General features: G+C 41.8%; 1 protein-coding gene across 7 annotated transcripts in view; it reads right to left on the bottom strand.

The window, feature by feature from the left end:
* The window catches only part of LOC147261946 (receptor-type tyrosine-protein phosphatase mu), a 164,511-nt gene that overhangs the window by 98,173 nt on the left and 53,188 nt on the right, over positions 1-13,150 (bottom strand). For all 7 annotated transcript variants that reach the window (XM_086204259.1, XM_086204263.1, XM_086204258.1 and 4 more), the window contains 4 exons: positions 11,353-11,627; positions 6,980-7,058; positions 5,084-5,199; positions 3,037-3,211 (listed from right to left, as the gene is read on the bottom strand). In XM_086204259.1, coding sequence (XP_086060385.1) covers positions 3,037-3,211; positions 5,084-5,199; positions 6,980-7,058; positions 11,353-11,627 — 645 coding nt within the window. The remainder of the gene's footprint in view (positions 1-3,036; positions 3,212-5,083; positions 5,200-6,979; positions 7,059-11,352; positions 11,628-13,150) is intronic.

Genomic DNA, 13,150 nt, shown 5'->3' with positions numbered 1-13,150 from the left:
TGTACAACAGGCCTTCAGTCGCCTCTTGTTTTCAAATAAAACCATTGTTTTTGTTTTGTCTGTAAAACATGAATACTGCTGCTGCCAGTCAATCCCATTTTCTTGATATCACTTGAAACCATTCCTGTAACAATAGGACTTAGCAGCATGATGTATTACAGCAATAAGCATTTCATTTTACTTTGAAAACTTGCTGCTCCACAAAAGCAACAGCAGCTTACACTGATGAAATAACTCCTGTAGGTACAGTAAGCCTCTGTTCTGCAGCCGAGCAGACACACTGAAAATTACAGATTACTGGTATGAAATACACTCAAGTGCTAGAACACTTTAGGGTATTAACAACTCATTTCAGCTCATATCCCCACTGTTCCAACATTACAACTTTGGAGGAAGTGGGGACCCTGGGCTCTGAACTCAGCTGTGCGCTGGCTGGAGATGGGTGATGGCACACAGACGACACTGGCGCCCAAACGACAGGGTCAGCAAGCAGCTGTTGTCACGATGTTGACCAGACAGGCAAACGGCCCCGCGACAGCTGCGTCCTCTACTGCAGCACCTGCCTGCCTGCATGCAATCCTACAAATGCACATCCATATATACTCCATATGCAGCACCCAGTGATGAAGACGGACTGACAAACAACAATTCAACCAGTAGATAAGTCACTTAGTCTGTAAAGTCACCAAAACAGATACACAAAAATTGAGTGTGAAGGACTCTCTTCTCCACAGAACAATAACCTGAAAACAGATCAATGTCCACATCACGAAGACTGAATGCAAAGAAGATCCTGAAACACAATTCATCTGAATAATGTAACGTCAAGGTGGAACCGACTGATGACTCTAGGCACCTCATCTCCTTCAGAGGTCCAGTATCTTCTTTGGGGTGGCGTTAGTAGGGTGGCCTCTTAGACCGGCGTTACCTTTTTTCCCGGGCAATTGTCGAAGACCCAAATATATTTACTTAAGAAAAAAATAAAAACAGTATTTAGCAAATGATTGCCATTATAACTGAGTAAATTATTTAAATGAGTAATCAGATCTCAAACATATCAAATAAATTTCTTTCTATCGATTTTAATTTCTTTCTCTTCAAGATTAATGGGCCAATTACTTCAGCACTAAAGCTAATATACATAATATCTATAAATAAATAGCTCGTAAATGCAACTGCGTACACACACATACCCCATCCAATTGCCATTCACCCCACAGAGAGCAATAATAAGAGTTGCCACTCTGCTCTGTTGTTAGATTAGTTAGACCTGCCTGTTTATAAATCCTGCTCTCATTTGCCAGTAACATTTCACTGAGCCCCTCTTGTTAAGATGCAAGAGGTCCTCATTATGTTGTCCGCTCTTCTAATTGGGCTGCTGTGAGTAAAGAATTGATCTGCCCCTGATATGAGGAGAGGTAGCCACAGGAAAATGACGAGCTTGACTGGTCGGGCTTCGATTTTTGGTGGCTATTCTCATTAGCGCTGACACGGCCACGCCTCAGCAGCCTTGGGTTGGAAGCGTGGCCCAGAATACTGTGTTGGAGCTTTGAAAACTTTGAGGGGTCCAGGTGATTCTAACCAGGCCAAGAAAAGAGCCAGCCCTTGGACATGGAATAATTATTCCCCCTTTCAGAACCACTGGCTGCACCGCAGGAGAGCCCATCACAAGGGGGGCACCGGAACAGGGCTGAAGCAGGCCAATCCATATGGCGCAGTGCACTTCGACATCAGCACATAAATCTGACTGGATACTGGCATGAAAGGCAGAAGTGATTATCAGGGATAATCAAGCAGTCACTCTCCTACATGTTGAAGAAAAAGGCAGGGTATAGTAATGAGAGATGATGGTAAGGGGGTGCTACCGAGTGAGACTGTAGCGGGCTCATAATCCACAGAATTGTTCTGATCACTCCTCCAAAAACGAGTCACGGACATGGTGAATACACATTTAAGGAGGATTTACGACTCAGACACGTTGCTAGGAGGGTTAAGCACTTGTTTTATGACTGGTGCGATAAGAGGAGATATCAGCTTTTTTATGTGTGACACTTATAACCGGGAAAACGCCTCTTTTCTTCCTCCGACGAGTTGGCTTATGTCGCAGTCGTTGAGGTGTGAGATCTCTGCAGAATTTAAAGTGGGACGCATTACAAGATTGAATCAATGCCTAAATATAGAATATTGCTGTGTTTTAAATATTTATGACAATGGCACTTAACTAGTTTGTCTTGAGTAAAAATATATCTACTGTAGTAACACACTGAAAGCAGTGAACAGCAAAAATATTGCTGTCTAGTGACTATGTGTAAGTGTGAGGAAGCGCAGGTGATTGTGCTGCTGAATTTATGCAGGAGAATGGTTGTGAGTGCCTCCAGTGTGTCAGTAAATTTTCTTTGAATACACCACTGAAACCCACTGATACACTTGGGCAGAGAGACTTTATCTCCCGCTTCAGTCTGCTGTGTCTGGGCTTGGACATTCTCACATGATTGACAGACCTCGATCGAGACAGCCAGGATTAAACCTATCAATCACATAAAGCTTGGAGACAAAAAAAAAAAAAAAAAAAAAATCAAGGCAGTAAATTCAATTGCAAGCACACGGAGAAAATTGAGGTGAAGAAATATAGAGGGCCATTACCGGACTATAGGGCTGTAGGAAAGTGAGGCCTTGCAGGATTTAGTTTCAGACGACTCCATAAATTCATATCAAGTGACTGCAGGAGTCAAATATCAGTGAGGTTACTGTAAACCCAGGTGCCGCTTGCCTTTGTGATCTTTTAGGTGGAATTGTGCTCAGTCAAGGACAGTCTTTACGGGGGGGAAGCATGAAAGTCCTCTGGATAACAAATCAAAATAAAAGGCCAGTATTTTTAGTAGCGCCTTAGAGGACGTTTGCATTTATGAACATGCAGCATGTCCTGTTTATCTCTTGTTGACTTTGTTGCATGCGTGGAGGTCATTTGGGTGCAAGATACTTCCCCTGTCCATGTTAGGCTGTGTTTGTGTTATTTGCTTTAGGACCAATACTCACGTTTTATTGTTAGTTCCCCATAATTGGACACTCCAACCCCTTTGTCTGAGTGGACGATGCAGCGGTAGCGGCCTGAGTCACCCTTGGTTGTGTTCTCCACATCGAAAGTGCCAATGAAGCGCCGATTGTTCCAAGGTTTAGTGGCTTTCATTGGGGCCTCCCGTCCACCAATGCCCTGTTTGGAATGGAGACAAACGCACAAGTGAGCCTCCATAATGGAAGAGTTTAATTAGCAAAGTGGCCTGACCTTGTGTATTTCAGAGAGTCTGGATGTTTGTTTCTGTCCCGCCATTCCCATTGGTGGCTGACGCAGGAATACATTTATCACACCGGAACGCACACATACACACAAGCAGGCGTTGGGTTCTCCCCAGCTGTCACCCCTCACAGCAGGCAGATGGGGGACATTTGTTCATTAGAAATATTTCTTCATTACTGTCATCGGGGGATTTCACTTAATGTTTGTTTTCCAGCTCCTGTGCTAATGAGGACGTGTTTGTTAAAATGATGGAGTACCTGGCAGAGGACCTTTACCCAGCATCGTGCTCCCACTGATCACATGTGTAACAGCGTGCTTAGCAGCAGAGCCGCTAAGGTTATGTCTGCCAGATGCACTACCTTTGCTGCTCAGAACAAGGTCAATTCCAGACTGCTGTGCAGGTCCGTTGTACTGGATATAGGATACAGTATCACAGAGCCAGCATCTATGTAGGTTAAGACCTGATACCGCAGTGATCTGAAACAACTCAAATCCCCTGCGTCCTGGTCAAACAGGCCTCTGGAAATCTGGTGAGCAGGTTAGAGCTCAAACATGGAGATGGAGTAAAGACATATGGGAATGTGTAATGCTAAATTATGAAAGACACTTATATTAAAAAAAAAAAAAAGAAAAAGAAAATTTCAAATTTGATGTGAGAACTCAAAGTTTTGGTTCCTTCACTAGGACGTTATCATGCTTGATCCTACGGCCATCATTTAACCCCATACTGAACTTCCTCTCTTCCATCGTGTTTTCTCATCATTCTAACACAAAGGCTATTTTTTACAAATGTCGTGCAGATGTTAGTCTCAATTTGGAGTTATCTGGTATAATTGCTTGAAGCACAAGTTCAGTTTCATCGTCTAAATGACAAATTTGCAGAACAGAGGTAAAACAGAGATATTAGTTATCAAAGCTGCGCAGGTTTCAAGGTTTACCATCGGAGAAAGGCAAGCTCATTAATTAGAGGTCTATTCAGAAACCTGGTGGACTCATTTGAATGCCAGCGTCTCTCAATGCACTACTTTTCCTGCCGATCATGATAACTTTTTAATAAGGTGTTGTAGTGTCCGTAGCTTCTGGTCACAAACAGCTTTGAAAAGCTGGCAGCCACTGAGGTCAAAGGTGAATTTATGTGAACTTTGAGCACAGCCCATGGCGGAAAACTGGTGGCGAGCATCTGTCTTTTTGGACACCGCAGCTCATCCCATAGGACAATCATGGCGCAGCAAGCGCAGAGTCGTTTCACCATAAATCACGTGTCTGCAGCTTTAGGGTCACATATTTATATACCATAATACTCCTGCATGTCCCCATTCTGGCAGCTGCCCTCTGTTTTATCAATTCATTGGAGTCAAAATGATGCATTCTTTCGTTTATCAATTGTTATCCTGCATGCAATACAGTGTATTTCACTTTTTTTCTTAGGGGGAAGTTACCATAGAGGGGAAACCAGATCATATAAAATGAAAGAATTGTTACATCTTGCCCAGTTTATGTTGATTTCATTACAAATTCAGTCATGAAAAATACTGCAACAGCCCAAAAAACAGAGAGGAATCCTATGCAAGGATTTATAAAGACTTATTCAAGAAGGGGCTACATAAAAGGGCAGATGCTGTGTTCCTGATAACCCATTTAAAGATGACATCGGCCTGCAGCCTTTCCAATACCCGGTGGCACATAAGTGGCACTGCTGAGTCTCAATCAAAGGCTCGGGTCTGATGCCGATTCAAAACCTCATCTTGTTTGATTGAGAGTGGGAGGAAATGGAAAAGCATCTCTCACCTGAAGCCAGAGGCGGAAAGTGTCCCTCTTGCGTCCGTTGACGGTACAGTGAAAAGACGCCGTTTGTCCAGCGTTGACCTCCACGCCCTTTATAGTCAGGAAGTGTGGTGTGTTCACTATGGGGAAAAGGGGGTAAATATCTATCAGGCAATAGCACTGAAATAACACGGGATTACATTCTTACTTTTCACTTAAATGGCTTCCTATTTTATGAGAATCATTTGCCAGATGGGTGCTTGAGAAGCCACCCATCACATTTAGTTTTTCCATGTTAATTTATGAATCTGTGTCAAATGTGGCTGTAATGCACGTCATAACTCTTGTGCCAAGCCTGGGGTGGATACTGTACTTTATTTCGCTATCTGATACCCCTTAAGGCCTGGGGCCAGAATCATTTGAGGATTCAAGTCCACCTAAATTCTTGAAATGAAACACAGGAGGCTCATTCTGGCTGTCCCATAACTTCATCCTTGTATTGAATGAGGGGATATTTCCTGCAGCATTATTCTTGTTTCCAAGTGCTCCTTATCAGACTGGGATAGTCCAGAGAAAGTAACTTATGTAGAACATTTTTGATTAGTACTGCTATTCTGCAAAGAAAAATAGGGCAATTCCACAGAGCGACCTTGATTCGAAACATAACCAAATCTCTGAAGACTTGGCAAAAGCTAATTCTATCACTTTCATCATTAAGACTTTCACATCTACTTAATATTGTATGACCTCAACTGTGAGCTACACCTCTTTTTTATCTTTTTTTTCCCTGTCAATCTATCTAATTCCAAAAAGACACATGTATTTTTCTCATCACCCACATCTTCCTTGATGACGGACGGAGAGGCAGACCACCCAGGGGCATAATCACACCTTTGTGTTAGATATTCCACATGGTCATATAATTAGAAAATGAAATGGCTGACAGTGCTCGACTGAGGAGTCACTCTAATCACTTTGCTTATCACTCAAAGAAACCCAATCACCACTGGGTGGAAGTATTGATCTCCCTCACATTTTTTAGGCATTTAAACATTGATCACGTTGCAAGGCCTCATTGATTTACTCTGATACATTTATATGCAACACCTATTGCTATATAAATCCATCTTATTGACATAACATTTGTAAGAATTCAGCTGCTTTCAAATGGTTACAAGGTCATTAGCATCTAACAATCAGTGCTTGATACTCCAACTACGAGGGAGAAAGTAAAGTATAAATCAATTGATGAAAACCTGCGCGCTATTGATTTAGACTTAAACTGCAGAGTTTTAAAACCTCTTTGAATAAACTTAAGAAGAAGCGCCATATGGACTAACAGGACTCAAAAGCAGAGACGTGTAGAATCCTAAAGAGCCCTCATTTTTGTGCTCCCACAGCAGCGGCCTATCCCAAACGCTCAAGCAGAAAAACTCTAAATACGCTCGTGATTAGATGTTCATGAGCTCCGTAATGCACTCTGAAGTACTTATATTCAGCAATGGTAGAAGAACTCTGAACATCTGAGAGATAAGATGCTTTACTTGATATCCTTAAGGGAGGGGAGGGAAAAAAATGTTGAAACCAAATACAGGCAGCACCACGCTGTATGGTAGTATTTGTTTTTCATTGCTTTTTTTTTTTTTTTGCACTAGCCTATCTCTCCCATCTCCCAAAGGATAGATTTAACACAGCCACGCCAGCATTACATCCTTAGCTCACTTCAGCATGTCAACTGTATAATCATAAATCTTAAGGGAGCGAGGAGGAGGGAGTTTAACACTTTGGATTGACTGAAGGTCCTCTGTTTGTTTAGGAGGCCTTGAACAGAACAACAATACAGGTATTTGGAGGGGTGTCATGGAAAGGACAGCGACTGTTTGATGATATTCTTTTATGGGGAGGGGAAAAAGAACTTACTGCATTGGTGGCCTTGAACCACGACATCTTTGATAGCCAGCAAGCCGCGCTGCCCCGAGGTTACGGCTTCAAACACAATCTGAAGGGGGGAGAAGGAAGACTCATAACACCAGTAATAAATGGGCACGTCTTCAGACGGCACTTGAATGAGGCTACCTGCGTGCACCGTCAAGTCTGGCTCTCTATAATGTGATTTGCTCCTAGCTGGGCTGCTGCTGGGCTTGCAGCTGCAGGCAAACCACATTATTCTTACCATATGTCACAGTTGATAGGTGCAATGACATCGAAGTGTTGAATTAAGACTGAGTCTCCAGATGATTAGCACAGTCTGGAACAAGCGTAAAGTTTACGAGGGAGACGCTTCAAAACAAAGGAATGCTTTATTCGTCCATTGAGCCAAAGTCCAGAAAAGCTCATTTCTCACTTACCTCCACTTACTCCGTTAGTTCGTGCTCAAAGATACACATCAGTGACATTTTGCTTCACCTCAATACAATGGTGGTAAATTGAATTTTGTCTCTTCATTGAATGTTGCCATTTAAATTCTACAGTTCTTTCCTGGTGACTGTATCGAGTTCGATTGCAGCGGCTATTTGTCCATCGTGTGTTCTTATAAACACGTGATCACCAGCCTTTAGACCCAGACTCCTTTCGGACGAACAAGAATTTTAAAAAGTTGCTTGATATCTCGTGGGAAAAGGTGACAAAGAATGATAATCTTACTTTTCAGAAAAATCTACACCAAGACGAAGTTACTTTGACTTAATTGTAATAAACTGATTAAAATAATTCCATGGTCATGTGGGCCTCGCATCGTCTCTAAAGCCGCTCAAAGTTAATCACTTTTTCAGAGCAGTTTTAACATTTGAACTGTCTCCAGATAACGTTATGGACCTTTTGCCTGACAGTTTAGCGATATTTTGCTCATGGTCAAAGGGAAACTGTATCTACAGTGCATGAGTATGCATGAGACATAATACTGCAAGACTGACCAGTCAGTTGAGACTCCCATTGAAGATTGTAACTATATAAAGGAATTACACACTTACTGGTTCTGAAGAGTCAAGCTGTAGTGTACAAATGGCCTTCAGCCGCATGAAAAAGGAGTCTGACTGTATGAAGTTCCTTTTGAAAGAACTATACCGCTCACTTACTTCTCTTCGATATAAATATAACAAGAGTTCGTACCTCTTCAAAAAAGAATTATGTTCATAATGTTCCCACTAAAATACACGAGGGATCAGGGTTCACTACCGCGGAGGGAGTGAATCAGGACATGAGCTCCACACCACATCTCCAGCTTCCCGTCCAAAGGGTTAAAGCCAAATGTCACACTGAGTTTGTGAGTCTACAAGCCAGTGGGTGATGTCACAGTGACTGCGTCCATGTATTTCATACAGTCCGTGCTCCGGTGGACTATGTATCAATAACACTGCTTTGATTTAGCTATGCATGGTTTGAAAAAACAAAAACCTGTTAATCAGAATGATTTGCCCCGCTATAAAACAACAAATGTCAACAGCGTAAACATTTTTTAAAAATAACACTGCTCAAGTTTAGCGCACATACACAATCAAATGTATATGTGCTGTTTGTAGAATTCTGATGTGTGCCATTATTACGTTCAACCAGTAATAATTGTGATTAATTTCTGATATCTGTATGAGGCAATTGGGTATGTAACTCATCTCGCCCTTGGCTTGTCCTCTGGTGACAAGTATCTCAGCTTGTCTCAGATCTTTTTGTTCTTAAACCGTCTTTTTATTGATCAGATGCAAAATACAAAACATCGATGTACAATATGAAAGTTGAACAAATTCTTCTAAATTCTGGGCAAATCTTATGATTCTTTCAGTGGTGCATCTTTCATGAGAAGGTGTTGCATTTGCACAGTTGTTCCTTGGTTGATATGCTTGTTACTATATATAAAAATTTAAAAGAAAATCTGTATCAATTACAACTGTGCCGTGCAGGATAAACACGACACTATTTTGAGGCACAAGTTCTCCAGAAAAACAAATGGCCCTAAGCCCTGACAAAGGGCGTGTCCCAGCAGAATGTCAGAGTTATGTACTTGCTGGTCTGCAGTGTGATAAAAAGGGAAACAGAATGCCAGCCCCTTCCAAACCCAGGGTGTGGTGCACGGACGCATTACACCACACATGGTTCTCCTACACATGTTTTACATGCCATTATTGATTAAATATAGAACTCTATCTTACAGTTAATGTTATATATCAATGGCATGGTCTGTGTATGGCGTCAGCCAGAAAAGTCTGTCCTGCAAGCTGTGGCTAGGCTGCACATATCCATCTCTGAGATTCCTTTTGTAGCAGAGGAATGTGGAGGCAGAGATAGTTACCATTGTCATCTGGGAGGCAGGATGCCTTCAGATAAGGCTGTCTAATTATAAATTTCTTTTTTTGTCTCATGAAATATGAAAGTGAATGTCTTGGGTGCCAATTATGGCCTCATTACAGGCTAATTTAAAGGAAATTAAAAGGCCAACCACTTCATATATTGCCACCAGACAAATGAACTGGCCCCAACTCACTAATTGAAATCCTTTGTTTGTGCAACAGACATCAGTCAGCCTGTCTAATAGCTGTGATATAATTGATTCCAACATCAATGATAGTGCAGTGCATAATTGGACCTGACCCACAGAGTGAAAATATTCACCAGGGAAGAGAGCTGTTGATGTCACCACAAAGTTCACCATTCTCATTTGTCAGGGAGACAGTGAACCCAACATTCAATGTCTACATCACCGCATTGGCTAACCCTAAGGGACTTGGCTAAGTACTACATTACTACAGGATTGATTGGCTCTGCCATAGGCTCTACCTTATTTAAATCAAGATAGATGAGGGCATTTGGGGGTTTTCCTCTCTCATTGCTTCACTGCTGCATATCACCAAACATGATGAGTCGTCTTCTTAAAGTAATATTTGGAACAGAGTGTGCGATGTTCCGCTTTCCATTTAATGAAAATGAAAGTGTTTAGTACAATTTTCAGCGCGTGACAATCTCAAAAGTTTTAGGGATGACCTGACAGAAGAGTAATTATCGAAGGCGGAAAGGCTCATGATGACTAAAAGCCTTACTGGTAATTAAAAAGTAATTAAGTATCAGGTGGCTTCCCTTTGACAATTGCGTAGGTTAGTAGGCAATTAAAGATACCTATAATTAGCACAGTGTTGTTAATTAGTGACAATTTCAGGCATTGGTATCTCTGTTTTCGGTGCTAAGATCATTAGCTTCCTTGCCTGCGTTACCAGTTCAGGTTGAGAAATGATAGAAGAGACAGACCACAGGTCGACAGACGGACTGCAGCTATAAAAGCGAACCTACTGCAGGTCAAAACACTCACACCAGTATAGTGTCGGGTCATCCTTGAATATGACTTCAACATACAGCTCCTTGAGTGTGGGGGTAATCGCAAAGCCATGCAATAGCTCATAAAGTATCCAAACACCTGGATACATAACTGAAATATTTTTACAGTAAACCTCATGTCAGGAAACTATCAAGTTATTTGCAATTGAGCTAAAATTCTGTACTCATTGTGTTATTCATTTAAAATCGTATTGCCAAGCAACTGCCTACAAACAGCCTCCATCCAGGTTGAAAGGTCCAAGTCAAACAAACATCTGACCAGATTAGCTTTGCGTCGCGTTCCCGCGAGGGTCATCATCCACCAATTAGTGCTGGCTGCAGTACATTCTGCGCTTCTCAACTGTTGCCTTACACCTCCTCTCTTTCCCTTTTGTCCACGCGCCACTCATTAAGGCTCCAATCTTGCATTCAGCAGTGAGAAGCTCAGCAGTGTCCCTTGTTAACTAAGTTATCAGTGTGGCTATGATCAGCAGGCAGGATGACTCCCCTCCACTTCGCTGTGGACCAGCTCTGCCAGGCCATAATGAAATAATTCACCAAAGGCCCCTCTCCCATTGGGAGGTTAAAGGGTCTCTCTGCATCAATTAACATTTGGTGGACTCGGGGAACAAGCCCGGTGAAGACTAATAGCCAGGCAAGTGTGAAATCACCTTGCCCTGGCCGGCAGTCATGTGCATTGGTAAGTGAAAATGAGTTTCAGAATTGGAAAAAGAGAAGCAGCTCAGATGGAGGGAAGAGGGAACAGATTACCATGGATACTGAGAAAGCCCCAGAAATCAATAACCTCCGGTGTTTTCAACGGGCCGTTGTGTGATTGTTTGGGCCTTCTTCAAATAATAAATTTGTCTTGCTCCACCCAGATAGCCAGCTTTAATGACTCTGGCTCAGCTATGAATGCAGTGTGCAATGAGTAACCTAGTTGTGCACTGGGACCTTATGCAAAAGAGCGCTGGATTCAGACTACGTTTCCTCACCTGGTAGAAGTTGGGCCAGTAGGTGCTGATGGCCAGCTCTACCTGCCCCCAGGAGCGAGAGGCTGGGCCTGACACGTTCCAAACAGGCATCCCCATGGGACTGTTGTTTTCTTTGATATAGACGTTTAGCTGGCCTGGGTGACTGTTGTCTCTGCCTCCTATATAATAGTGGAAAATAACACAGTGGGTGTCGTTCTCCTTCAGCTGCGGTGACAACAGCAAGGCTCTCTGCCCTGCAAAGCGTCCCGAAGTGTTCACCATCATGAACGCTGAACCTGCAACACAGAAGACATTTTGATGTCAGGAGTAAATACAGTGGTTTACAAGGATCTGGGTGAAACAGATGTAAGACATGATTGCAGTGCATTCTTGTCACTGCAGGTAGTAATAGAGGTGCTGCAGCTTGTTATCACATCATCAGCTTAATCAGAATTAGAATCATGTCCCACATGTATTGTTCTATGTGGAACTGTGGATCAGTCTACCTGGCGTGTTACCAAGCTATGTTGAATTAATCTCCAATGAGAATTTCCTAAATAATATCACGAGTTCCAAAACTAGAGTTCTGACACGGTCTTATTGCCATTCGCAGTACAGTAGGTGAGGATAAGCAGCAGCAGCATTCTCCAGATAAACAGCAGCTTTATGACAATGACAAAATGATGCATCAATATGTTGGACGAATGCTTTTAAATGTCTCATGAGATGAAAAACTGAATTTCCCCAGTTTTAATCCTGTGCCTTAACCGTTCATTCATCTCGACATGTCAAAAAGCCAGAATCACAGTGTTACAGCCAAGTCATTTTACATTATTTACATTCAAGTGAGAGCAGGGGGCTAAATGGAAGCAGCTTGTTCCTGCTGTAGTTCTGTAACCTCGTAATCGTGTAGCGGTAAAAAAAAAAAAGAAAAGAAAAGAAAAAAGATGACAAATTGTTTCAGCGCCACACAACCACCCGTAATGACTGGTTTCATGGCAACAATTTCACCGATTTGGTCAGAGAATGTACAAAATATGAAGGGTTGCGCAATTGAGTGATACATCCTGTTCATTGGCGTGAAGTCGGGGGGTGGGGCTATGCCCATTGGCTGTGATTGGCTAATATAAGCATCTGTGAAAAGTTCCTCCATAGCGCTTTGAAAGAAATAGCACTCTGACCTCTGTTTCTTCTTGAACTGGTTAGCTATTAACATACAAACGCCTTTTTTTTCTTCCAAAGCATTCCAGAACAATGTTTTGAAACTTAACTATGAACTTCATTATGTTTCAAAACCTGAGGTCATCAAAAATGACAAAATCCCATTACATACTGTATTTTTACGGATTCCAGCTCGTGCCATATAAAGAGCATCCACTGGGTTTTATAGTAAATTGAATACAGATTGTACCAAGTGGGTTGGAGGAGAGAGGGGATATTCACTGTAAACTGCCCTATACAAAATGTATAGAAAGATTTTCACTCTATGATTAGAATGAAATGTAAATACTGTACCTTGGGTTTTTGATTACAAATAATGCTTGCATCTCTTAATTAAGAAGCCCAGATGTCTACTGTCTGGGGATGAGGGCTTTTGGGTATTCACGGCAGGAATAAAAGCTCCTCCCTCGCAGATTTAAAGTTGAGACTTGCTCACAATTTTTTTTTAAATATATATATATATATATATATATATATATATATATATATATATATATATATATATATATATATCAAGCTTTCACATCATCTTCACTCAAGAAACATCCTGGACTCTTATCTGTAAAATAAAACCCTTGAATGGTACACTAACTAAATA

This window comes from Aulostomus chinensis, chromosome 5, assembly GCF_037954235.1.
Source record: "Aulostomus chinensis isolate RoL2024-O1b breed Wild chromosome 5, RoL_Achi_v1.0, whole genome shotgun sequence".
Classification (NCBI taxonomy): Eukaryota; Metazoa; Chordata; class Actinopteri; order Syngnathiformes; family Aulostomidae; genus Aulostomus; species Aulostomus chinensis.
Note: the sequence above shows the minus strand (reverse complement) of the source record. Positions and strands in the feature narration are given on the sequence as shown.